This window comes from Lissotriton vulgaris, chromosome 5 (assembly GCF_964263255.1).
Source record: "Lissotriton vulgaris chromosome 5, aLisVul1.2, whole genome shotgun sequence".
NCBI lineage: Eukaryota > Metazoa > Chordata > Amphibia > Caudata > Salamandridae > Lissotriton > Lissotriton vulgaris.
The window spans coordinates 62,414,652-62,442,533 of NC_141693.1; the positions used below are offsets into that span (position 1 = coordinate 62,414,652).

Genomic DNA, 27,882 nt, shown 5'->3' on the forward strand with positions numbered 1-27,882 from the left:
GTTAGGGATCCCGCACTAGATGTAATTGACATACAGACACATGCTACCCCAGATGAAATCAAGAAATGGACAGAACTAGGAGGGATCCAGACAGAACAGGGATGGATGACGAAGGGAAAAGCCACTTGGTTTATCCCCGACTCTATGGTTCAAGTTATCATTAACACCGCACATAGTCCTGCACATTTAGGAGAAAAAGCTATGTTAGACAGTATTCAAAACCTTTGGTTCAATAAGCATTTACGAGCAGCAGCAAAACAGAAAGTGCGTACTTGCATGATCTGTTGTCAGTTCAACCCAGGTAAAGGCATTCCCGTAGAGCAAGGTGGATTTCATCCTCCTGATCACCCTTTTGAAGTCCTTCAGATGGATTATATCCAGATGGACCGTTGTCGAGGATTCAAGTATGTCCTCGTAGTTGTATGTGCACTTTCCCGATGGACAGAAGCATATCCAGTTCCAGATTACACTGCCGTGACCACTGCCAAGCAGTTGGTTCGCGAATTTTTCCCGAGGTTTGGTTTGCCTCGTGTCGTGTATTCAGATAACGGACAGCCATTCTCGTCCGAGCTCATGAAGCAGGTTTCCCTTTTGTTAGGATACCAATGGAAGTTCCACTGTGTTCGGCATCCCGAAGCAGCTGGATTAGTTGAGAGACACAGACTCTGAAAACATGTCTTGCCAAGGTCTGTGCAGAAAAAGGAGTAGACTGGATAGTAGCCCTTCCAGTTGCCCTCTTCTATATGCGAATGGTAGCCCATTCTAGGACAGGGCTATCCCCGTATGAGGTGGTTTTTGGCCGGCCACCGAATATGTGGGGGACGCCTCTGCCTCGTAAATTAACCGATGTTGACAGTAATATGCTGACAGATTACCTTGCTTCCTTGATGTCTGCACTACAATCATGTCGTTCACAGGTCGCAGCAGCCTTTCCAGACAACACCGAGGTGAAGCCACACAAAATCGTCCCTGGCGATTATGTATATGTTCGGAATTTTGAAAGGTCAAGCCCTCTGGAGCCCCGTTGGAAGGAACCGAAGATCGTTTTAATGACAACGAGGACTGCCGTGAAACTCGAAGGAAGAAAAAACTGGCTCCACGTCAAGAAGTGCTATGGACTTCCGCCAAAAACTGATTCCCAGGACTTTCGCATTCCAGAGACTGATACTAAACTCCCCCTGGTAGAGAAAACTCCGTCCCAGGAGTACAAATTAAAGTTGAGGTCTAGTAAGTCAGACAGTATAATTGTTTAAGTCCCCCCTGGGTGAAGCGGTTAGACAGGTTCCTGACATGTACAAGCTAGACCCACATAGTGAGAGAGATAGACAGGAGATCAAGAAACAGAAATATTGCAAGAATCTCCGAAGCAGATGTATCGTTACTTTACTTATCATGTTCTTTCTGAGTCTTACGATTATATGCCTAAGCTATATGTTACATGTATATTTTCCTATACAAGCACATTCTTCTTTCAATGACACTGCAGACCACACCTTTAGTGATCTGCCCCCGCACAAACTTTCTAACCGACTTGCACTGCGTAACAATTCTTTCATCCGTATGTTACATCATTCTCACCAGACCAGCAATGCTACTAATTGCTGGGTATGTGGCCGACTCCCTCCCTACCAGAAAATGACGGGAGCCTTGCCTCTTTTTCCTTATCCGTTTACACATAATGGTTCATGTGGTACATCGTTTACATTAATGTTCTCGTTAGACAGTAAGTCCAAAGTTTCCCAAGGTAATTGGATATGGGGAGACCTGAACACAGTTATGAATAAGGCATGTTTCCCTGACAAGGAGGGTCTTCCCCAAATGACAGGTACCGATCTAGAAAACGAAGTATATGGATTAGGTAATTTTACACTTAACCTCATGATTTTGAATGTCCAGTCAGAAACTAGTTCGAACTCACCTTCAATTACAGTTTTGCCAGTGAAAGGTGACCTATGCGTTAGAAAGAATGGTTCAGTACATTTAGGACACAGCGATTGTAATACAGTTATTGAATTCAGTGATAAAGGCAAGTCTACATTCAAAGCTTCCCGACATTCCTATTTCATTTGTGACCATACAGCTTATATACGTTTACCTCCAGACTGGGATGGTACTTGTTATATTGCATTCCTATTGCCACCTGTTTTTCTAGCCCCACCTGATTACCATAGAAATTCTCATCTCATTCATGTTAGACCCAAGAGAGAACTCCCAATTGTCGATTACACTGAAACAACATGGGAACAATACACAGATTTCAATAAAGGATTCTTTCCTTATTTAGGAACTGTCTCAAACAGTAAACTGATACGTAAAATGACCAGAACCCTTGAAGCTGTAGTGAATGAAACTACTTTTGCCCTAGGTAACTTAACAGAAGAGCAGTCTGCTATGAGACTTGTCGTTCTTCAAAATCGTCTCGTCCTTGACGTCATCCTGGCAGATAGGGGCGGGGCTTGTAGAGTCATCGGATCCAGTTGTTGTGTTTTCATTCCAAATAATGCACCGTCAGTATACAGAGTCATAACTCGGCTCCAGAAGATTGCTAGTCAGATACATCAGAATCCAGGCACCTGGACCTGGTCCGGTTGGCTCTGGAGCGTGTTATCCGCCTGGGGATGGAAAGTCCTATCCTTCCTTGGAATAGCCCTACTCATAGTATTCAGTTGTTGCCTATGTCTACAATGTGGGCCAGCGATTTGCGGCTTGTGCGCCACATCATGTATTCCCCGTCCAAGTCCACGTTCTCGTGCCCGAATGAAAAAAGATGAGCAAATGATGTTATATGAACAGATAGATGGACTCATGAAGATTGATATATCCTGAAGGGTACGTAGGGGACAAGGAGGGAATGAGGTAATTGAAATTTTTATGGTCAAGTATGTCCCCTAACGTGTACCCCAACGTCTCCATGTATGTGCTTAAAGTGCATGTAATTTCCCTCCATGACCGAATATGAAGACGCAAATACATTTGCGTCCAACGTTAACATGTCCTCTTTCAGATCCACCATGAATGGATCGATAATTCAGTTCCTAACCATACCATGCCAACGTCTTTACATGGTACACTTTTACGTTTTTCCTGGCTCTGCCGAGCTAGGCCCTGATTTCTGTCTCCGAGCCCTTTCTGCTTTCTGCCTCCTGCCTCTGAAAGCTGCAGCATGGACACGTATCCCTGACCTCTGCCTTACTTCCTGCCAAGCGAAGCGGTGCCTGGCTCAACCTGGCCTGCCTGCCACAACAGTATTTTGCCTTCAAGTTATCTGTTCAGCCTCCTCGAAAATACATTCCTGTCTAGTGATTTAGGTAAACATCTCCCCGGCTGCAGAGCAAAGAGCAAGCCTTCCTGTCTCCATGCAAGTAATTTACAGTTCCAGTTGCCATAGTAGGCCCATGGCCCTGCACGTAGACACGTAGACACATATGCACGCACTAGCATTCAGTATAGAATAGCCTCTGCCCGAGAGACCTTTTACTCCAGATAATACATCCTCCAAACATAAGATACCAGATATGTTATAGGTCCAGGTCGTTCTGACATCCCAGACTTCTGTCTCCTCTACTAGTGTTAAAGTTCTCCCCAGTTACCACATCTATGTCACGTCATGCTAGCTGCGCGCGCATCCGCACTTTCTGCTGATTCTGCAACTTTCTCTATGCATCCACCCACATGTGACGATTCTTGTGACGTTCCTCTGACATGTATAGTGCACGCCTTTGTGTACGCCTATTTTCACGCCTCTTATTATGCACATGTGTTCTTATCTCGCTCTTTTTCACCTGTTACGCCTACTGTATTGGATTCAATTATGTTACTTTACTATATATAATGTGTAATGTTAATAAAAACGTTGACTGTCCCTTCCCGAACCCTAGTGGTGACGGAACATGATCTCCAACCTCGAGGTTTTCCATTAAAACCCGTAAGACTCAGATACCACGGACTCTGCCTCTCATTTTTATGAGCTGTCTTGTAATGATAATTATACGGAAAAACTGACCAGGTAATTTTATTTACCACAGCGCAGACCTGATGAATCATAAACTTGCACTCCTTTAAAGGCGATGATATTACGGACAAGGGCTGCATATTTGTTCTGATGCACAATGAACAGCTTTTGTATATACGATAATTAGGGCTTCCGGTTTTACGTATTTATTTTTTTGCCATTTCCGTCTGTATTTATCCATATTTATTTTTTGCTAATTTTATCTGTATTTAATCCATATTTATTTTGGGTTTTGTGGAAAAATTACGCTGAAATTAGTATATTTCCACATGTATTTAACCGATAAATATGCAGTCACACTTGAATGCCTGCCAGGTTTCTGTACTGTGAACACCTGCAGAAGAAAAATCATTGCAATTAAATGAAAATTTGCAAATTTCAATATCAACCTTGCGCATATCTACTGCAGTTAAAGTCTCTTTACTAAAATCTCTTTCTTTTTTAAACCCCTAGCTATCACATATCTATTGGCCTGGCAGTTATGGCAGACAGCATTTAGAATTACTCAAGAAGCAACCCAACTTCCGTTTTAATACACATTTAAAAATAAATACAGACAAGAAAATATATGATTTTTGTCTGTATTTATCTGCAAAAATCAGTAAAAACGGAATACAGGAAGCCTTAATGATAATCCACCCAAAATGTCGGCTCTCCACTCCCAGGCGCGTGTTGCACGCCTCTGGAGTAGACTGGGCGGCGGAGGGTGCGTGAGCCACGGTGCCCGTTCCGCGCGGCCTCCTCGCGCGCGCCAATTAAAAGATACCATCTCTGGCCCAGGGTCTGGACGCACGGAGTAATCTATACTACTATTATAAACAGAGAACTGTGAACCTTTGAGGCGGGTAAACTCTGGAAGTACAGCACCAATCATAACACCCAATACACCATTGGAAAAGGGAGTGAATGCAGATGGACATAGGCTACACATCTGGGCACCATATACATTAGAAACGTAAAACAACATAGGGGGGTAAAGTAGTCCCTTCTGGGCATTCTAAACGACAGTGGCCGTGTTGGTGGGCGTGGCGTGGGCGTCATTGGGGGGCGTGGAGTGTGCTCTCTCATCGACCTCAAACTACACTACTACAGTGGTTGGAAGCGCCGCACGTTAAACAGAGTGTTGCCAATCGTATCAATCCTTTCACATTCACAGGGGCCCCCATTGGACGCCTTAATGAAGGTGGCCGTACGTGTCAATGTGCGTGAAAAAGGTTTACAATTCCAAGCGCCGCACGTTAAACCGCACGTTAAACAGAGTGTTGCCAATCGTATCAATCCTTTCACATTCACAGGGGGCCCCATTGGACGCCTAATGAAGGTGTCAATGTGCGCGAAAAAGGATTACAATTCCAAGCGCCGCACGTTAAACACAGTGCTCACAATTACAAACTGAGCACACCATCGCTTCATCACAATTGGGGGGCGTGGCGTGTGCTCTCTTATCGACGTCAATAAACAACTTTTACCAACTGTGTCAATCCTTTCACAATCACAGGGGGCCGGATAACAAGAAGAATCGCCTCATTGGACACGTACTCATTTGCCTGCGTCAACACGCGCACAGTTAGAGATAAGGAATGCAGATGCGACCTCACTGCATGCCTTAACGTACACAGACTGGCTGCAATAGCGGGAAGTCTGTAGACTAATCAGCGGAATACTTAAATGTTCAAGCCACATTTGTTTTCAGGACTCTCCCTCCACCCTGACTTCCCCGTGGGAGGAATGGCAGGTATGTATGTGCCTGGGGCGCCTCCCGCTACAGATGATGGGGGAGGGGAGTGTGATGGGGGGAGAGAGGGGGAGGGACACTGCCTCTCTGGTGAGAGCCGTCAGGTAAACAAACAGATTGACTGCAAATTGGATGGCCAGGACAGGTGAAGCTGAGGCTCTCAGAACAGAGGGCCAGGTAGTTTGAGGGGAAGTGGGCAAAAAGGGGTGATTGGTAAGAGAGAGAAAGGAGCTGCCCGTGTCCGGGGTGCGCAATGCTGGTGAGTACCTTTCACCTCGCAAAGCCTACCCGGACAACGTCGGGACGGGCTGCTAGTAAATAAATAAATAAATAAATAATACCTATCCCACTAAACACCAAAAGGGTTGGCAAATGAGTTCGCAGTGCAACCCTGGACTCCACTCCCAGCATTCCCTTCACCAGGTAGGCTTGCACATTTCACTCACTCTTTTAGACATTTGCATCAAGTCAAGAAAAATGTATGTTTCATTGTGGTACACTTATGTTAATAACCGTGGGGTCACAAACCTTCAGTGCCCCTACGTTATTTGTAAATGTGTACAGCTCAATAAATATAACTGTAGCTCATATATATATTTGAAATCAAAAAGCAAAGGAAAATATATCATTTTGGAAAACCAAATTCAGAAGTATCCAGTTTAACAGGGCTTTTTCGGTGAGTAACTGAACTATCTGGCTCTCTCAGCAGTGCCACGTGGTTACTGTTAGGATCCGCTGATAACAGAGCTTTAAATCAGTGTTGGCACATGCAAGTTGTGCAGAATGTCTCGTATGTGGTGGGATTGCACACTTCTGTGCCAAATGTAGGGTGGGTCAGCGATGGAAAACTTACCGCAGATTTGGATGTTTGTGGGTCTGTCTGAAGGGCTCTGTTGCTCTTGTTACATTATAATACATGTTATACAAAAGGGATCTAAGAAAAAATGAATGGAAGTGGCACAATGAGAGAGTCGTTCTGGGGATCAGGATGGCGTTCGCTCTGGTCTTGTAAATGTTATGGGTCACGTGACATAATGAGGCTGCATACTGAACCAAAAGAATGTTCCCCTACTCTACATCATTGGCACTGTGAAGAGTGAATTGGGAGTTTCTTATGAATGCCTCTCAATAAGACAGAATCTTCATTACCTCTCTCTCATTTGGTATACCCTCTTGGTAGGCATGAGTCATGTAGCCAGTTCACGTAGGCTAATAGGTTGTAGGTTTATGGAAGAACATGCAGCTTAGGGTACAAGTTACATGGTAATGTACCCCACCAGGAGGAGCTTCCTTCCTGCTCAGCCCGCTCTCTCTAACTGACACTCTTACAGGCACTCATCAACATTTAAAGAAATCACACACTGGCTGAGCAGCAAGGAACAGAGAGTTATGGAGAGAAACCATTGCAACTAAACAGCAGGGTATATCACATGAAATGAAATGAAATGAAAAAAATATTTAATAAAGCGCACTGCGGCCAAGCGGCTTCCTGGCGCTAGGGACCTGTTCAGAGCTCACAACGGGAAACCAGGAGAACTAAGAGGGAAAAGCCTGAGAAAAAAGGAAAGTTTTAAGGGCCTTACGAAAGTGAGTGTAGATGGGAATAGAGCGAATAGAAAGTGGGAGGCTATTCCAGAACTGGGGGGCCAGGACAGAAAACCGAGTACCGCCAGTTCTGGATTTGCGAAAACGAGGGATGTGCAAGAGAGAAAGAGAGGAAGATCGAAGCGTGCGACTAGGGGCGTGAGAAGAGATAAGAGAAGTGATGAAAGAGGGAGCGAAGCGGGAATGAGCTCGAAAAGCTAAGCAAGCCAATTTGAAGAAGGATCTGAATCGGATAGGGAGCCAATGAAGAGATTTGAGAGCGGGAGTGATATGGGAGGATTTGGGGAGAGACAAAATGAGGCGGGCGGCCTGATTTTGTATGGCCTGGAGGCGGCGAGTCTCGTAAGCAGGTATGCCCACGTAGAGGCCATTCCCATAGTCGAGGCGGGAGATGATTAAAGCCGCGACTATGGTTTTGAGTGCGTCGGTGGAAAAGAAACGCGAGATTTTCCGGATGAGACGGAGGGACAGAAAACAGGAGGACACGACGGAACTGATCTGGTTGTGCATGGATAAGTCATGACTGACTTTAATACCAAGAGTGCGAACGGAGGATACAGGTGAGGGAGGGGATCCAAAAGATGGGGGCCAGTGTGCAGGGGACCAAGGGTTAGAGGGACCACCAGTGAGGACAAGTTCCGTTTTGTCAGGATTGAGCTTAAGATGATTAGCGCTCATCCACTCGGAAATGAAAATTAAAGTGGAACAAAATTTGGGAAGAGAGTCGGGGGAAGAAGAGAGATCAAAGACGAGCTGGAGGTCGTCGGCGTAATTGTACACAGAGACCCCCAGCTCGAGAAGGGAAGAGATGAGAGGACAGATATAGAGATTGAAAAGGAGGGGGGACAGGGAGGAACCTTGGGGAACACCACAAGAGACCGAGCGGGGAGGGGCAGAGAAACCGGAGAGGTGAACAGCCTGGGACCTATCCCGAAGGAAGGACGCGAGCCAAGAAAAGGCCGCGCCCCGAATGCCCGCTGCGCTGACACGGTCGAGAAGAATGGAGTGGTCAACCGTGTCAAACGCAGCGGACAAATCGAGGAGGACCAAGGCTTGGGGAAGGTTAGAATCGGCTTTCCCCTTGAGTTCATCCAGAACTGCAATGACCACTGCCTCCGTGGAGTGGCCCGGGCGGAAACCTGCCTGATGGGAAGCCAGGAGGCCATTCTCCTCGATATACGAGGAGAGGCAGGAGGTGACATGGGTCTCAAGGATCTTGCCGAGGTAGGGAAGAAGGGAAATGGGTCGAAAATTAGAGGGGAGAGAGGGATCCAGACCAGTTTTTTTTAAAATGGGGAGGACGATTGCAGATTTGAAAGATAAGGGGACAGAACCAGTAGCCAAAGGAGAATTAAGTAGAGCAAGAGGGGGGGCAGGACAGTTGGTGAAGAGGGTTTTAAGGATGCGTGCAGGTGCACAGTCCGCGGGAGAGCCAGACTTAACTTTGATCAGATATTTGAGAAATAAATCAGGTGAGATAGGAGGAAAGAGAGTAAAGGAGGACGGGGGGGGTGCGAAGGGACGGGTGCGGCTGGGTTGAGACACGGTAGGGATGTTAGCTTTGATCTTCACAATCTTGTCAATGAAAAAGTCATTGAGTGACAAACAGAGGGACTGAGAGGGAACCAGAGAAGGGGAGGAGCGTTCAGAAGTGGCAAGATTGTGAACCAGGGAGAAGATTTCACGAGGTTTATTGACGGAGAGAGCTACTTTCTCAGTGAAATAGGAAGTTTTGGCCGTTAAAATGGCTTTTTTATATTCGGTGAGAAGTTGTTTATATTTGGCGCGCAGAGAAGGACAGTACTTCCGTCTCCAGAGGCGTTCCGACCGTCTAAGGTCGAGTTTTAGCGCTTTGAGTTCTGGGGAGAACCATTTGTGCGCATCATAGGGGCGAACTGCTTTGATCTTTCTAAGCGGGGCCACTAGGTCACACGAAGAGGACAGCCATGTGCTGATGGCATAGGCCTGGGATTCAAGGCCATCTCCTCCTCTTTGAAAAATAATAAATACAACAGGAAACGTAAGATAGAAAATAGTACTATAGATAAGTAGGTATATAACAACGCCTTTACCACTTGCCACCTGCCTTGCACACTCGCAGGGCCAGGGACATAGCATTTACGCCCCTCCTACTGCACACTTTGCATAGAGGCAGGACCAGGGAAATACACACGCCATCTACCGCACTCACTTTTGGGAAACATACTACATGCTTCCCCTCTACTGCACACTCTTCATTACCAGGAAACACAACGCACACCCTACACTGCATACTTTTGTAGGCTTAGGGAATAGCACTACACGTTCACCGGCGAACTCAACACTCATCATCTACTGCACACCCTCTTGCAGGACCAGGGATAACTACACTATAGCATGCCCTCTTGGTATGACTTTGCAGGACCACGGTCACATTTCATACACTTACCCTCTGCTGCATAGTCTTGCTGGAGCAGAAACGCAAAACTAGCAAAATACGTTTGGCAACTGACATCATCAGAAAAACTTCAGCGTAACATCGCACAAAATTGTCACAATACGTCCAGATAGCATGTGTAACCATTCAGCATTACATTACATGCAACCCCTCTTTAAAACTTTCTACTGACAACTTCACTCAAACCGAAGCAAAAGAAAACATATACTGTGACAGCAAAATCAACGTGACATTGTTGTGTTGTAGTATTCTTGTTAGGAATGTGGGTAGGTTTTTAGAATAAGAACGTGTATGTGGGGTTCCAGGGTGGGACAGTTGATGTGAGACAGAGGACTTGTTGAGATCGTTCCTGCTTCGTTAAGCAGGGTTGCCAATAAAGTACTTGAAGAAGGAACCCTGACTGAGACCCGTCTTTACAATTTTGGCGACGGAGGATTGGGCAACTCTGCGTGGACCCACTGAGTTTGAAGGAGAGAAATAAAGTGAAGTGGCAGGAAGATACAGACGAACGAGGATAATTCGAACTAATGGTGAAATTGACATAAATGGTGAAATTGAAATAAACTGAGGTGAGCGGAATGACGGAGTGAGAAGTAAATGACTTTTAAAATTAAAGAAAAGGAAGAAGAAAGTATTGTGTTACCGTTTAAAGCAGCGCGTGTCAGCTGGGGAGCACGTGCGGCGATTGAAGGTCTGAGAGGCGCGTGATGTCAGCTGTGGAGCGCGTGCGGCGTATGAAGCACTGAGAGGCGCGTCGGCGCCCGGCAGCAAGAGGAGCAGCGTCTGGGTGATTGTGACGCGTGAGGAGAGGCGCGTGAAGAGCGACTCTGGCACTGTGTGTGACGTCATCACGCTCTGCGGCCATTTTAAGAGATTGGGATGTTATGTATACATTTCAATGGGTAACAAGGCTGAAGAAACGCACTGTGATCGAAGAGGAGATTGTTAAGAAGGAAAACACGGCAAGTGTGTAGAAGGAAGCAAGAGTTCGTTTATTTCAAAGAGACAAATAAAAAAATATTTAGGAATATTCTAAATTGGATATTTTGGAGGTAAAAAAAAAAATAACGTGTGTAAAGGATCAGAAAAGGAGTTTAAAAGTAGAAAAGTCCCTTTTGAGGAATGAATTGGAACAGAGGATTGATAAGAGAAAGCAAGAGGAAGAACATATAAAAACAAAGAAGAGAAGTTTATTGTTAAGCGTCAGGGAAGCAGAAAGTCGTTTTAAAAGAATGGAATTGCAAAAAAAAAAAAATAATAATAAAAGAAGAATAAAAGGAAGGAAAAGGAAGAAGAACAACTCTAAAAAAAAAAAAGGGAAAGTTTATTGGAAGCGTGATTGATACCTTCTGAAAATGTGTGCGGCACAAACATTTACATTAACGCCACCAATACCTTTTTTAACAGAACCTATTCTGCCGCTGCCTAATATTCTAGCGCCTCACTTGCATAGCGCTTTTAGTAATTACCTGCATAGCGCTTTTAGTAATTACCTTCCTCTCGCAACGCGACCTCGCTCAGGCTTTTGACTTGACAATTGGCTTGTGTTATCATCTGTAACTGTGTTGATAGTGTTTATTTCACCAGCGCTTGGGCTCGAATTGCGCTTACTGCTAACTCGCTGCATTTTTGTTGTCAGTGATACCCCTGCCTGCCTTCCCTCGGACCCTCCATTTTGTTGTTGTTGTTCTCCCCTGACCCGCCCCTCAGCCACACTACCGCCTCCCTGCTGCCCCTCCCACGCTCCGCCCCCTCCACCATCCATTTATAGCCAATGGTCCCACGCGCAGCGTCCACGCGCTACGGCCACGCCGAAGGTGCGCCAAAGGTAAGCCCGTCTACGCCCGTCCGCGCCTGGACCGCGCCCAGCGCCATACCCCCTGCCCCCGTCCCTCCCAGCCCCCCGCATTACCTACGATGCCGCCACCCTCCTAGCCCTTAACCCCGGTCGCGCCCCCAACTGCGTCCAAGCCGTCCCTGGACACACCCATGGACCTTTCTCTTGCTACTCCTGCAAATTCATCGGCACCGACAACATCTCCGCTACGACCACAACACAGATTCCCGACCCCAACCACCTACAGTGCATCCTTCTCAACACTCGATCGGTCCACAGGCACGCCATTGACCTATGGAATCTACTAGACACCATCTCTCCAGACGTCGCCTTCCTAACAGAAACTTGGATGAACGCTTCCTCCGCCCCAGACATCACCATTGCCATCCCTGAAGACTATAAGATCACACGCAAGGACCGCACCGACCACACAGGAGGAGGAATCGCTATCGTCCATAAGAAATCAATCCGCATCTCAACCAGCTCTGACGCCAACCTCGCTAACTCCGAACACCTTCACTTCCAGATCCACATCGACCCCAAGACCACACTCAGAGGCAACCTCCTCTACAGACCACCAGGACCCCGCACAAAATTCAGTGAAGACATCACAGACTTCATCACCCCACACGCGCTCCCCTCCAAAGACTACATCCTTCTGGGAGACCTCAACTTTCACCTTGAAAAGATCAACGACTGCAACACCGCCACCCTCTTAGACAACCTCGCCAACCTCGGACTTAAACAACTAGTCACTTCCCCCACCCACATCGCAGGTCACACACTCGACCCCATCTTCACCTCCAGCAATCTTGTCTCCTTCAGCCACACTACGGATCTCCTCTGGACTGACCACAGCTGCGTTCACTTCACCTACAACAAACCAAAACCCACCAACCACCTCCAACCAACTCTGCAAAGAAACTGGAACAAAATCACCACGGACCAGATCTCTGCATCGCTCCTTCTAAACACCCCAGCCCACTCTTCTAACGCAAACGAAGCCGCCGCCAACCTCACCCGATGGTTATCCAACACCGCCGACACTTTAGCACCACTGAAAAAACGTCAAAGCAAACCTGGCAGCAAAAAGGCCTCATGGTTCAACGATGATCTTAAGAAGTCCAAGAAACTCTGCCGCTCCCTTGAAAAGGCCTGGAAAAAAGACCCAACCACTAGCACCAAGGACGCCTTCAAAAACGCCACCCGCACTCACCACCAACTAATCCGAAAGGCCAAGAAAACAGCTTTCAAGGATCGACTTGACAACAACGCCCACAACAGCAAGGAACTTTTCAACATCGTCAAGGAATTTTCCAATCCCTCGGCCAACTCCAACGACATCACCCCCTCTCAAGCCCTCTGCGACTCCCTAGCCTCATTCTTCCACAACAAGATTGCAGACATCCACAACAGCTTCGACAACCAACCCGGAAACCAACCCACCCTACCATTTGCTGAACATTCTCCCCCCCTGAACACCCTTAACGACTGGAACCCAATCTCCACTGAGGACACAATCCGCCTGATGAATTCCATCCACTCAGGATCCCCCACAGACCCATGTCCTCACCACATCTTCAACAAAGCTGACTCCGTCATAGCACCACACCTCCGAGACGTCATCAACTGCTCCTTCAACTCCGCCACCTTCCCGGAAGACTGGAAACACGCTGAACTCACCGCCCTTCTGAAAAAACCCACAGCGGACCCCACCGAACTCAAAAATTACCGCCCCATCTCGCTCCTTCCATTCCGGGCCAAAGTCATCGAGAAAGCTGTCAACAACCAGCTCGCCGCCTTCCTCGAAGCCAACAAATCCCTCGACTCCTCACAATCTGGCTTCCGAGCAAAACACAGCACTGAGACCGCCCTCATCGCAGCAACAGACGACATTCGAACTCTACTGGACAATGGAGACACAGTCGCCCTCATCCTCCTCGACCTCTCTGCAGCATTCGACACAGTCTGCCACAGCACCCTTTTACAACGCCTCAATAACATCGGAATCCAAGGCAAAGCACTTGAATGGATCACCTCGTTCCTCACCGGAAGAACCCAGAGAGTCCGCCTCCCACCATTCAAGTCCGAGGCCACTGAAGTCATCTGTGGCGTACCACAAGGATCCTCACTCAGCCCCACCCTCTTCAACATATACATGAGCCCCCTCGCGGCCATCGCCCGCCAACACAACCTCAACATCATCTCTTACGCGGATGACACTCAACTAATCCTTTCTCTCACCAATGACCCCAGCACCGCCAAAACTAACCTACACGAAGGAATGAAAGAAGTCGCCGAATGGATGAAACAAAGCCGTCTGAAACTGAACTCAGACAAAACAGAAGTCCTCATATTAGGTACATCCCCCTCTGCATGGGACGACTCCTGGTGGCCGGAAGCCCTCGGAAAAGCACCCATCCCGACAGACCACGCACGGAACCTAGGCGTCATCCTAGATTCTTCACTCTCAATGAACAGACAAGTCAGCGCCGTATCCTCTTCCTGCTTCAACATTCTTCGCATGCTCAAAAAAACATTTCGCTGGATCCCCACCGAATCAAGGAAAACAGTCACCCATGCTCTGGTCACGAGCCGACTGGACTACGGAAACACCCTCTACGCAGGCACTACCGCTAAACTCCAGAAGAAACTCCAACTAATCCAAAACGCCTCAGCCAGGATCATATTAGACATCCCACGCTACGAACACATCTCTGATCACCTTAACTGGCTACCCGTCAATAAGAGGATCACTTTCCGACTGCTAACCCACGCACACAAATCACTCTACGACATCGGACCAGAATGCCTCAACTCAAGACTGTCCTTCTACACCCCCTCCCGCCAACTACGTTCTTCCAGCCAAGCCCTCGCCACTGTACCCCGCATCAACAAGACCACCATGGGAGGCAGATCCTTCTCATACCTGGCTGCTAAAACATGGAACTCACTCCCCGCTTACCTTCGCCTTACCCAGAACCACCTAGCATTCAGAAAGCAACTTAAAACGTGGATATTTGACAAGTAATCCTCCTCCCCTTTCTAAGCGCCTTGAAACCCTCTGGGTATGTAGTGCGCTATATAAATTCTCTGACTTGACTTGACTTGAGAACCAAAAATAAGATGGCAAGAATGGAAAGTATATTTCAATATTTACATGTTCACTATCAAAAATGAAGAAATGACACCGGAAATAAAAAAAGGGATATTGCTACATTCCTTAGGACCAGAAGGAATCAACAATATGTGCGGATGCAGAAGAAGGAGAGAGGTGAAAATGAAACGGAGTATATGAGAATGCATTGGACGACTTAGAGAGATATTATGCACCAACGGTTTGTGTGGCAATTGACAGATACAAGTTTTTCAGGAGGAAGCAAGAACAGGATGAGAAGATTGACGATTATTTAAGCGTTTTGAAAAGAATGGCAGAGAAATGTAGATTTGGACAGATAGAAGAAGAGTTAATAAGAGATCAAATCATTATGCTCACAAACAATAAAAGGGTGCAAGAAAGGTTATGGACCATGGGAGATGGAACACTGAATAAGGTGCTAGCGGTAGTAAGAAAGGCTGAAGTATCAGTCAGATGTGCAAAAGCAGCCCTGGAAGAAGAGAAAGGTAAAGATTGAGAAGAAGTGTGTGTTGTGAGGAAAACTATAAGAGCAAGCAGCGTTGGTGCAGAGAAGGAAGATAAATTTGATGAAGAGAAGACGGAGAAGAAAAATTTTCAAGCAACCAAAAATGAATATAGAAGAGGAAGCACAACTAATTTAGCATGTTTTAGGTGTGGAAGTTATACACATCTAGCGAACAGCCAAGCATGTAGAGCAAGAGATCAAAAATGTACAGTTTGTGGATTAATTTGTCATTATGCAAGAGTTTGTTATAGAAGAGACCAATCTACAAGGATAAAGTATGTGATGAGGGGAGAAGATGAGTTGAGGAAACAAGTCAAAGAAGATGAATCAGATGAAGACGATGACGTTTTTATGATAAGAGATTTTATTTTGGATGTAAAAAGTAAAGGAAGAAGTAAACCCAAATGTGAAATTGAAGTGGCGGGGGTAAAGGTGATATTAGTGGCAGATTCAGGATCACCATATACTATAGTTAATCTAGATATGTGGAAGGGTAAATTTGTGAAGGAGATTGGTGTTGATCTAATGGAAAGTGATATAAATCCTAGAGGATTCACTGGGAAAAGCATTCCTATGGTGGGGTATAGAGATGTCACTTTTGAGTTTAAAGGGAGTGTAGCAGAGGGAAGAATGTATGTTGCAGAATATGGACCAAGTATTTTAGGGTGGACAGATCAGGCAAGCTTGGATATAATACTTAATCCGAATGCAAGAGAGCAAGTTATGGTGTTGAGTGAATTCAAACATGAGATAAAATTGGAAGGAGATGCTGATCGTTTAAATTGTAAAGTTGGAAACGTCATGTTTACAGGAAGGAATGATTTGGAAAAGGATTTAATAAGTTTGGGAGCATCAGGTATAATTCAGAAGTATGAGTCATTGGTATGGATGGATGCAGTTATAACAAAAAATGATGGTGTAACAGAAAGGAAGACCCTTGATTTGAGTAGTATGCCCTTACCGATTAATAGAGTACCTAGGGGTGAGTATCAATTTGCTGTTGTAGAGGAAGAGTTTGTGAAGTCAATTGATATTGAAGGGTGGTTTCTGTATTATGGAAAAGATGAGTTGAAGAAGGAAATTAAAGAGAAGATTTTAGAAGGTTGGAGTGGAAGGAAACCGGATGCAGAAGAAGTTAGATGTTTTTTGGGAAGTGGAAAGTGAGTTGAGTGTTGAGTCAAGTTTTATTTACAGAGGTGGAAAAGTCATACCACCTAGTACTTTGAGGAAAAGAGTAGTTGATCTATGCCATGAGGTGGATTTTGAGGAGGAAGGAGTAGTTTGGGACTACAAGGAGTGTGCTGATTCGGGTATAAGTTTAACACCTTTGTCATCTGTAGGTTGTCCTGAGACAGTTTGGGATTGGTTTGACATTGATTTTGTAGAGGAGTTCTTTGAAAATAATGGAATTACTCATTGGAAAGTTGAGGTGGAGAAGTTGTTGTGAGATTATCGCCTCACTCCTTCTTTCACTTCTAAGCCATGTAGGGTAGATTTGGTGGTGGTTGGATATGGCTTATGAGTCTCTTGGCAAAGTGTAAAAATTTTACAAATGGAAGAGGAGGATGTTGGGGGAGCTTCAGTTATGTTCTTGGGTTGGTTGTGGAAACTTCAGTTATGTTCTTGGGTTGGTTGTGGAAAGATGTAGTGGAAGATGAAGTAAGAACTGGAGGGGATAATTTTATAAAAATGAAGAGTTGTGTGAACAAACTTGTACAACTGCAAGGGAACTGGGAAGATTAGGAAGAGTCAACCTTTTAGACATTATATGTTGTCTGATCAATTTACTATTTGCCCCCCCCCCCCCCCCTTTGTTGTTGTATATAGTTTCCTTTTGTTATTTATTATTGTAAGGGGGAAGATGTGTTGTGTTGTAGTATTCTTGTTAGGAATGTGGGTAGGTTCTTAGAATAAGAACGTGTATGTGGGGTTCCAGGGTGGGACAGTTGTTGTGAGACAGAGGACTTGTTGAGATCGTTCCTGCTTCGTTAAGCAGGGTTGCCAATAAAGTACTTTAAGAAGGAACCCTGACTGAGACCCGTCTTTACAGACATTTATTTAAAATGGCAAGCCCAACGTCCTTCCCTATGGTGAGCGATATCACACCCGAATCAGCATGACATTAAAATAAACTAACCATGGCAGGTAACACAAAGTTTTCCACTCTGGTTAGCGACATTTCACCTCGGTACCCCGAGAATGAATCCAATACTTCACAGCACCAGCATGAACTTATGTGGGAATCCTTTCTCCGTTCTGAATATCTCTTTACTGATCACTGGAGATAATGTTTTGTTTATAGGCTCCTCACCCCCAAATACCTTGTGAGGTTTAATGTTGCACAAGTTATACATCCAGGTCGCTGACTGTGCCTGTACACCAAACGCACCTCTTAAGCCCGTTTCATGAAGGACTGCATGTGACTCGAGTCTCGACTGCTTAAGAGTCTTCAAACACAGCTCCAATGTCCCAGAATGCCCTGCGGTCGTACATGTCCCATTGCAATGCCACGCAACACTTCCTGCTTTGTCCGCGCTCGACTGCTCCAATCACGCTGCCTTCACAATACGACAGTCCATTCTCAGCTATTAATTACTGATGCTGTCCACGTTCTGGTCTCCACAGATGACGGAACATAACAATGTAGCGCACTTTGCAACTTGCCGGCTTACGGTACACCTGGCACACAACAGTAATGGCATGCGCTGCTCAAATTAGTTTTGTGTGCGTGTAAGTCTAAACTTTTTTAACGCAGCAGCCACACAAACCTTGCGATACACATGCGTTTCCTTTGCCAGCGCTAATGATCCTGGCAACTCCTTTCATGGCAAAACACTGATGAATCTGGCATGCTGCTGCTGCACAATGGCACTTCAGTCTTGCGATTAACACAAGTAAATGCTTGCACTTCTACTTGTCGCTGCCACCGAAGTAAATGCTTGCGCTTCTGTCACTGCACAATAGACTCACCGCTCATATTCTGTGAATAATTGATCCAATTAAATCCGCCTTTGGCACAGTTCCTACCTGGCACAGCAGACCTGGCTCAAAAACAGTGACTCACCCAACAAGCCCTCACCCAAAGGAAAAAAAAGACAAGACGTGAGCGTGCACATCCCGAAACCGGACGTTCGGGAGCGTCACGCCTGCCGTGGGGCGGGACTTCCGTCTTCTGAGGGAAGCCCACGCCCACGCAGTGGCTGGCCCAGAGGAGCAGTGGTGACGCGGGGCTCCCATGCCTGAGGGAGAGCCCCGCGGAGGCTGCAGAAGTCTGGAGTGGCGCTGTTGCGGTGAGTGGGGCTTCATTGTACTGGGGGTGGGGGTGGCGGCGGGGGGGTGTGCGCGTGCGTGTGTGTCTCTGTATGTGTGCGCTCGTGTTTGTGCGCTTGTGTGTGTGTGCGTGTCTCTGTGTGTGTGTGTGTGTGTGTGTGTGTGTGTGTGTGTGCGCTCGTGTGTGTGTGTGAGTTGGCCGTTACTGCTTGCGAGAAGGAGACAGGAGATGGGCACAGCGCGTAACTGTACGTGGTGAACGCTTGCGTGCCCTAGTCCCGCCTGCGCGTGCCCATCTCCTGTCACCCTTTTAGGGCCCTTGAAGCAGACTTGACAACAATAGGTCTCGCAGGCGACAGCGCTTTCTCGCTGTATTGCCAGGTGCGGGACCTAAAAATTGTAAGACGAAATACCCAGAAGGCAAGCCTTCTCCCTTTCGATATGGCATCAGCTCCAACTCTCCCCTAATTTAGGAAAATGCTGAAGACCCACCTCTTCAAGGAGCGCTATCCTTGACCCGACAGCCCACCCTCGACCTTCCCCAACATCTGCATCTTCCCAGGGCCAGCCCCCTCGGTTTGCGCTCTATATCCAGGCTGTACGTACTGCCCATATATATTAAGACTGTCAGTACCAGTAACTGATGTCCAGATTGTAAATTCTGGCCACACACATCCAAATTGTTCTTAAATATGTTACATCTCTAGACCCCCTCGGCTGATCAATCATATTAAGACCTTGTCCTATACAGGTGCCGGCCACACGTATGGTCTGTGAAAGAACAGACAACCAAAGAAATGAACACAGTCTGTGACAGAAAACAGACACAGGGAGAGTACAGGCCCCAACCCCAGGCAGGGTCTGTGAGAGAAAACAGACACAGGAAGAGTGCAGGCCCCAGCCCCAGGCAGGGTCTGTGAGAGAACACAGGCACAGGGAGAGTGCAGGCCCCAACCCCAGACAGGGTCTGTAATAGAAAACAGACACAGGAAGAGTGCAGGCCCCTAACCCCAGGCAGGGTCTGTGATAGAAAACAGACACAGAAAGAGTGAAGGCCCCAACCCCAGGGAGGGTCTGTGATAGAACACAAACAAAGGAAGAGGAATAGTGCAGGCCCTAACCCCATATAGGGTCTACAACAGAGAGCACACAACCAAAACGAGAGAGGGGCACCAAATGTTGACATGGTCTGAGACAGAGAACAGTCACAGGAAGGGAGCAGGTACCAGCCTTCTACAGGGTCTGTGAGGGAGAACAGACAGGCACAGCAGAAGAGCAACCACCTACATAAAGGTATCAGACTCATACAGGGTTTCTGATGGAGAACAGACGGGCACAGCAAGACAGCAGGTACAAGCCTCATACAGGGTCTGTGAGAGAGAACAGTCACCAGAAGGGAGTGGGTACCGGCATCCTACAGGGTCCGTGACGGAGAATAGACAGGCACAGCTGAAGAGCAACCAGCCACATAAAGGGTCTGTGACTGAGAAAACAGAGTGCCAAAGTGAGAGGAAACACGAGCCTCATACAGGGTTTGCCACAGAGAACAGACAGTCACAGCAAGACAGCCTCGTACAGTACCTGTGAGAGAGAACAGACAGCAGACACCGTACAGAGCAGACGGCAAGAAAGAGGCACCCAGAGAGAGAGAGAGAGGGCAGACAATAAAGCCCTTTCAAGGTCTATGAGAGGAGTCAGGCACTTGCCCTCAGAGAGGGTCTGGAACAGAGCAGGTCCCAGCCCTTTACAAGGTCTGAAGCAGGAATCAGACACCAGCCTTACAGGGTCTGTGACAAAAAATAGGCGGCACAGAAAGAGTGCAGGCCCCAACCCCAGACAGGGTCTGTGACAGAACACAGGAAGAGTGCAGTCCCCAACCCCAGGCAGGGTCTGTGATAGAAAACAGACACAGGAAGAGTGCAGGCCCCAACCCCAGGCAGGGTCTGTGGGAGAGTACAGACAGCAGACACCATACAGAGTAGAAGACATGAAACAGGCAGTGAGAGAGAGCAGCCATCAAGCCCTTTCATGCTATATAACAGGAGTCAGGCAGTTGCCTGCAGAGAGAGTCTGCAACAGAGCAGATTCCAGGCCTTTACAAGGTCTGAAGCAAGAATCCGCCATCAGCCTCTTACGGGGTCTGGAACAGAAAACAGGCTCATAAAAAGGGTCTGATAAGAGAAACCTGCTAGAACGAGAGAGCAGACACCAGCCCTTTACCAGGTCTGAAAGAAACATACCCTATGCACACACTTGAAAGGTATAAGATGGGCACAGTATGTTCAATTACAAATGTTCAACATAGTGCAGAGAAACAACATTCATATGCAAGTTAATGTAAATAATTGACAAGTGTTTGTCAAGAAATCTTGGTCTCCTTGTTTTAATCAGTCACAGCTTGTGAACAACCAGCCGACACGTGTTTCATCGCATCTTGCGAATCTTCAGGGCTCCAATGGTTGTGTTTGGACCAGAGCAGATTCCAGGCCTTTACAAGGTCTGAAGCAAGAATCCGCCATCAGCCTCTTACGGGGTCTGGAACAGAAAACAGGCTCATAAAAGGGTCTGATAAGAGAAACCTGCTAGAACGAGAGAGCAGACACCAGCCCTTTACCAGGTCTGCAACAGGGAACAGGCACCAACCTCATTCAGGGCCGCAGCTGGGAACAGGCAGGAATAGCGAGAGATCAGGCAACATTCTGATGCAGAGTCTGCAACAAGGAACAGGCAGCCAGGAGAGCAGGACCAAACCCAAGCATGGAGCATAGCAGGATTGCAGATTGAGAGCGTAAACATTAGGGTCAGATGTTTTGGTGCAGTGTCCATGTGACAAACTGCTTATGTTTTACTATCCTGGCCCGGGATATCTTCTTGTGCAGGAGACCCGGACCACGAGCCCCCTGACAAGAGCCTTACATCTGGAGTCTTCCTTCCTCTCCATCGGAGTACAGATTGAGGTCCACCCAGTGGGGTCCTGCTTTTAACCCGCGTGGATCCCCCTCCCATGACCAGCACATGACACTAATACAGGATTGTGGCAGACGAGTATAGTAGTGGGGTTGATGGTGCCTCAAACTCTGAGAGGGGAGCGACTGACACTACCTTCTGACTCTGTGTAGTATGTCATATATGGGCTCCATCTATATGCATGTGGAGCATACCTGTTTTGGCACGGATGTGTACAGCGCTGCTTTACAATTAGCAGGGCCTCCCGGCGCTATCATGCTCAGGTACCTTCATGCCCAAGTCTATAGGATGCAGTGCCTGTGGACATGTGAGGTGAGCTTTCCATGTGCGGTGATTGGAGCCTCGATGTGCGTGAAACACTTTCTGTTGTAGGGTGAATCAGAGTCTTGGTTGTAGTCAGCGCCTACAGTCCCCCTTCTCTTTGTAGCCTCCCCACCATTCCCTGCGCCCCACACCCTCACTGCCCCCGTCCTCCATTAGGATGTTTTTAAAGCCAAGTACAATGTTTCTCTTGAATATCTATCCCGATGGAAGGAGGGATTGTGAGTGGTTCACTCTCAAGTTCACAGGTTCCCTCCAAAGGTCTGGGGCTAATTATGAATCTTATTGGACAGTTGGATTGAACTATCCTAGGACAGGATATAAACGGTCCCCTTTTAACTTTATGGAGCTCTGCTCAGCACTGAAGAGAACGCTGGAGACCAGAAGCAGGAATGATGGCCGCCTCCCTTCTACAGGAGGCGCTAGACCCCCAGGAACGAGAAAGGACCTCTACTGAAGAGAACGCTGAAGACAAGAGACGGGAATGATGGCCGTCGCCCTTCTACAGAGAGCGCTAGACCCCAGGACTGAGGAAGGGCCTCTACTGAAGAGAACGCTGAAGACCAGAGACGGGAATGATGGCCGTCTCCCTTCTACAGGAGGCGCTGGACCCCCAGGACCCAGGAAGGACCTCTACTGAAGAGAACGCTGAAGACCAGAGACGGGAATGATGGCCGCCTTCCTTCTACAGGAGGCACTAGAGAGAATTTTCTCATCTGGACTGGGAACCTTGAAACTCTTAATGTGTTTGTTGAGTGGCTCAATGGACGTACAAGTGATATCAAATTTAATTGTACGTCCTCTAACCAATCCATCACATTCCTGGATGTACAAGTTGTACCTCGCAATGGAAGCCTTGAAACAACTTTATTCAGAAAACCGACAGATACAAACAAGGCATTGCTGTTCACGAGTAATCATCCGCGTAGTCTGAGACAAAACTTACCCTTTGGACAATTCCTCAGGATTCGGAGGAATTGTTCACGCAAAGAGGAATATTTTGAGCATGCAAATTTACTCAAGGAGAGGCTTCTCCTGAGAGGATATCCAAAGAAACTACTTAAGATGTCTCTTAAAAGAGCATGGTGGACGCCATGTGAGACATTAATGCAGAAGAAAACTAGAGTGGAGCAAAATCGAGTGGTGTGTGTGTCAACTTTTTGCCTGCCTTTTTGCTTTCAAAAAAGAAAAGAGCGTGGCAAATCATATTGTGAGGGCAGCCCTACCCATTGAGAAATCCCCGACTCTAAGAAGTCTATTTGGTTTTCCACAGATTAAAGGACACCATAAATGTGTAACTTGTATCTGTTGTCATGAAACCATAGAAGAGACGTTGTTCTCGTTTAATAACATCAATTGGAAGCATGAAGTTTTTACCAATTGTAAAACAAGGAATGTTGTATATGCGATTCTATGCCCCTGCCCCAAGTTATATATTTGGAAAACAACTCAAGAGGTCAGGCAACGCATCACTCAGCACAAATCCAGACTGCGCAGAGAAGTTGAAAATGCGCCCTTAGTACATCATTGGTTGGCCCAGAAGCATGACAAAAATAATCTCAAATGGACTGTCTTGTCTAAAATTGAAAATGACCCAAGAGGGGGTGATTTGGAAACAAGATTGAACCAAAGAGAAGATCTGCTGATCATGAAATATGACACAGCGGTCAATGGATTAAACGAGATCTCTGAAATTTATAAAACCAATCCTTGAATCCGGAAAGAGGACTTCATCTCCCACAATCCTCCTGTTTCTGACACACCACCGACAGTACTACAACTCCCAATACCCTCCAGGGCGAAGCCACACCCATATGCTACATCGCAGTGAGGCTTCAGTAACCCGCCATTGACTGCAGGTTGAGGAGCAAGGACTTCGAATGATTGCAGACTTCGAGTACCGGAGTATAACCACGGTAAGAATGAGACCTTTGGCGCCAGCAAGCGAACAGCACTCAGCGTCTGTCAAAGCAATTGATCCACGCCTGACGGTAACACTCGATTCCCGCATTGTTTCCCCCAGCTTTTTTGGCGCCGGAACCGAATCACCGGACCGAGCGCAACCCAACTGGGATGAACCTTTATAACGATTACGCGCCGCAGTGAAGGTAAGCGCGTAGACCGGCTTCGCTAAGACCAGTCTAGACATAGTGATGAGTGAAATCCATAGTGAGACTGAGTACACTTTCCTTGTTTTTCAGCACCCTTCGCTCCCCCTCCACTTGGAATACATCTGTCTTCCCTTGTTTTCTTTGGAGCCTTGACCCACTTGTTGAGGTAGGCTGAGGGAAACTGGGTAGCGATTGAGACGTTGATCTCTTAGTATTTGGCTAGTGACGATTGTTTCCTTTCTCTTTGTAGTTAAACTGTGGTCCTGAAGAGAACCCTAAGAATTGCAGGGTTCGAAACGAGTCGACCGACCCGGTCCCATGTCATTCTTTTGATTCCACATGGATTGTGTCAACTGATTGAAAGATTACTTTCTTCTCTTTTTTCAAATTTTGAGAAATAATTATGATTAATGTGTTAAAAAAAACAGCAAATAGGATTGTTTTGTATATACACAATTGTTTCATGACACTGGGACCAGTATGAATGTGGTATAGTATGAATGGACGGCCAAGTATGTGTTGAGTGTGAGTTTGTTTGATTCACTGTACATACCAATTTGTGTTTTTTGTTTGTATATAAATGTAAAATATTTTTCATGCTTTTGTATTCCCATGCACAAAAAGAAAAAAGGCTAAAAATTAAAATAGTCTTCAGAAAAGAATTAAAGTAAAAGTTGCAATTTAAAAAGCAAGTGTTCATGCTATTTTTCATGTATGCTTTAATGACGGTGGTGCCTAAAAAATACCTTCTCAGTATAGGCAAGTTTGTTGTTTCTTCTGTCCCTTCTACAGGAGGCACTAGACCCCCAGGAACGAGAAAGGACCTCTACTGAAGAGAACGCTGAAGACCAGAGACGGGAATGATGGCCGTCTCCCTTCTACAGGAGGCGCTAGACCCCCCGGACCGAGGAAGGACCTCTACTGAAGAGAACGCTGAAGACCGGAGACGGGAATGATGGCCGTCTCCCTTCTACAGGAGGTGCTAGACCCCCAGAACCCAGGAAGGACCTCTACTGAAGAGAACGCTGAAGACTGTAGACGGGAATGATGGCCGTCTCCCTTCTACAGGAGGTGCTGGACCCCCAGGACCCAGGAAGGACCTCTACTGAAGAGAACGCTGAAGACCAGAGACGGGAATGATGGCCGCCTCCCTTCTACAGGAGGCGCTAGACCCCCAGGAAAGAGAACGGACCTCTACTGAAGAGAACGCTGAAGACCAGAGACAGGAATGATGGCCGCCTCCCTTCTACAGGAGATGCTGGACCTCCAGGAACGAGAATGAACACAAACCTCTACTGAAGAGAACGCTGAAGACCAGAGACGGGAAGGATGGCGGTTTCTCTTCTACAGGGGGCGCTGGACCCCCAGGACCGAGGAAGGACCTCTACTGAAGAGAACGCTGAAGACCAGAGACGGAATGATGGCCGCTCCCTTCTACAGGAGGCGCTGGACCCCCAGGACCCAGGAAGGACCTCTACTGAAGAGAACGCTGAAAACTGTAGACGGGAATGATGGCCGTCTCCCTTCTACAGGAGGCGCTGGACCCTCAGGACCCAGGAAGGACCTCTATTGGAGAGAACGCTGAAGACTGTAGACGGGAATGATGGCCGTCTCCCTTTTACAGGAGGCGCTAGACCCCCAGGAACGAGAACGGACCTCTACTGAAGAGAACGCTGAAGACCAGAGACAGGAATGATGGCCGCCTCCCTTCTACAGGAGGCGCTGGACCCCCAGGAACGAGAACGGACCTCTACTGAAGAGAACGCTGAAGACCAGAGACAGGAATGATGGCCGCCTCCCTTCTACAGGAGGCGCTGGACCCCCAGGAACGAGAACGAACACAAACCTCTACTGAAGTGAACGCTGAAGACCAGAGACGGGAATGATGGCCATCTCCCTTCTACAGGAGGCGCTGGACCCCCAGGACCCAGGAAGGACCTCTACTGAAGAGAACGCTGAAGACCAGAGACAGGAATGATGGCCGTCTCCCTTCTACAGGAGGCGCTAGCCCTCGCGTCACAGTGCATTGCTGCAGCTCTTCGTCTGCATCATCAGTTGTGTCTGATGCCCATCTGAGCTCCTGTGCCACACCCTGCATCGCTGCACCTCTTCTGCTGTGTTCAATGACCATGTGAGCCTGTGTGCCACACCCTGCATTGTCTCATCATGTCTTCTGACACCGACAACTCACACTGCAGTGCTACACGGAATCCTTTGAGTATGGTGCAAGTTCCCAAAACACCCACACACATCCCTTCTGATCCTCTGCAGCCGCCTCTGTGGCTCACAGTATACGGCCCATGATCCCAGCGCTCTGACAGACACACTTTGTGCTCTTTTACAGGTTCTTATAAAGCCCTCATGGAGTGTATTTACTTACAATACCTAAACACCAACAAACATAACTTGTATTTTTCAGCAGCCTCCTCTAAGGACACTTAATACACCTAAATTGGGAATTGTGATCGTCCTCAGACATGCGTTGTGCTCCTCTGCAGCTTCTTCCTCTGTAGAACTTACACCTTCTTCACTTGTGAATCGTGAACACCCACATACACTCCTTGCACAGACTTCTCTTTGGGGCCCACGGGTGCCTTATGATCCATAAACATCCACAGACCTACCTAGAGCTCTTCAGCAGCCTCCTCTATGGACTCTCCGGTGCCCTTTGAATCCCTGAACACCCGCGGCCACCTGCAGCCTCCTCAAAGACATACACAGGGAGGGTGACCAGATGACTCTACACCACCAGAACACAACTTTTCCATTTCTGTACTTTTGATTTAACATAACAGTGCATTCTGGGAGTTGTAGTCTTGGTTCATTTGACCATATTGCTTCAACACACCAGATGAAAATAATATGTAAAAGCAAAATCCAGGAATGGAGATGTGTTGTCCCTGTGACATGGAACCATATGGTCACCCTATAAAAAAAAGTGACTTGTGATCTCTGAACACTCTCACACACAGCGTGTGCTCTTTGACTGCCCCCTGGTGTTGCTCATCAAGCGGCTTTGTGATCCCTGAACGCCCATAGACGTACCCTGTAATCTTTACTTGTAGTTCCAGAACACCCACACACACCATGTGATCCTCTGCAGGGTCTTCAATGGGGCTCAAAGAGTGACTCTGAAATCCCTTAAGGCCCACGGACGTACCTTGTACTCCTCTGCAGCCTCCTCTACGGGACTTGCTGAGTGAGTTTTATGCTCCTTGGACTCCCGGCAGACCCAGCATATCATCCTCTGATCCTCTGCACAGAACAGCCATAGTTTCTCTTCATGTTTCTCGCACAGATTCTCCTCTGGGGGCTTCACGGGGGGCAGATGAAGCAGTTTTGCAATTTCCACCATGTTCCCCACTAGTCTGTTGGGCCGGAGGTTTTTCCCAGAAGATATTTCTCTGCACTCTGGACAGGGGAAGTTTTCTTCTCTTCCCTCCCAGCTCTGGGTGATGCAGGAGCGGCAGAAGTTGTGTCCACACTCTATGGACACCGGATCAGTAAAATATTCCAAACAGATGGAACACGTGGCCTCTTCCTTGAGGCTCCCGAGCTGAGCTGCTGCCGCCATGATTCAGAAATGCAGGAAGTGAAGGTAAGTTTCAGTTTCTCTCTTTATGAAGTGGGTGTGTCTGTGCGTCTGTCCCTCTCTGTGTGCAATGGGTGTGTCAGTGCGTCTGTCCCTCTTTGTGTGCAGTGGGTGTGTCTGTGCGTCTGTCCCTCTCTGTGTGCAGTCGGTGTGTCTGTGCGTCTGTCCCTCTCTGTGTGCAGTGGGTGTGTCTGTGCGTCTGTCCCTCTCTGTGTGCAGTGGGTGTGTCTGTCCCTCTCTGTGCAGTGGGTGTGTCTGTGCGTCTGCCCCTCTCTGTGTGCAGTGGGTGTGTCTGTGCGTCTGTCCCTCTCTGTGTGCAGTGGGTGTGTCTGTGCGTCTGCCCCTCTCTGG

At 47.4% G+C, this 27,882-nt stretch overlaps 1 protein-coding gene across 1 annotated transcript in view; it reads right to left on the bottom strand.

The window, feature by feature from the left end:
• LOC147710169 (E3 ubiquitin-protein ligase TRIM39-like) overlaps window positions 1-27,513 on the bottom strand; it is a 208,491-nt gene extending 180,978 nt beyond the window's left edge. Inside the window, exon 1 of the mRNA XM_086920860.1 lies at window positions 27,100-27,513. Within this exon, the coding sequence (XP_086776986.1) occupies window positions 27,100-27,513 (414 nt within the window). The remainder of the gene's footprint in view (window positions 1-27,099) is intronic.
• Window positions 27,514-27,882: the final 369 nt, after the last annotated feature.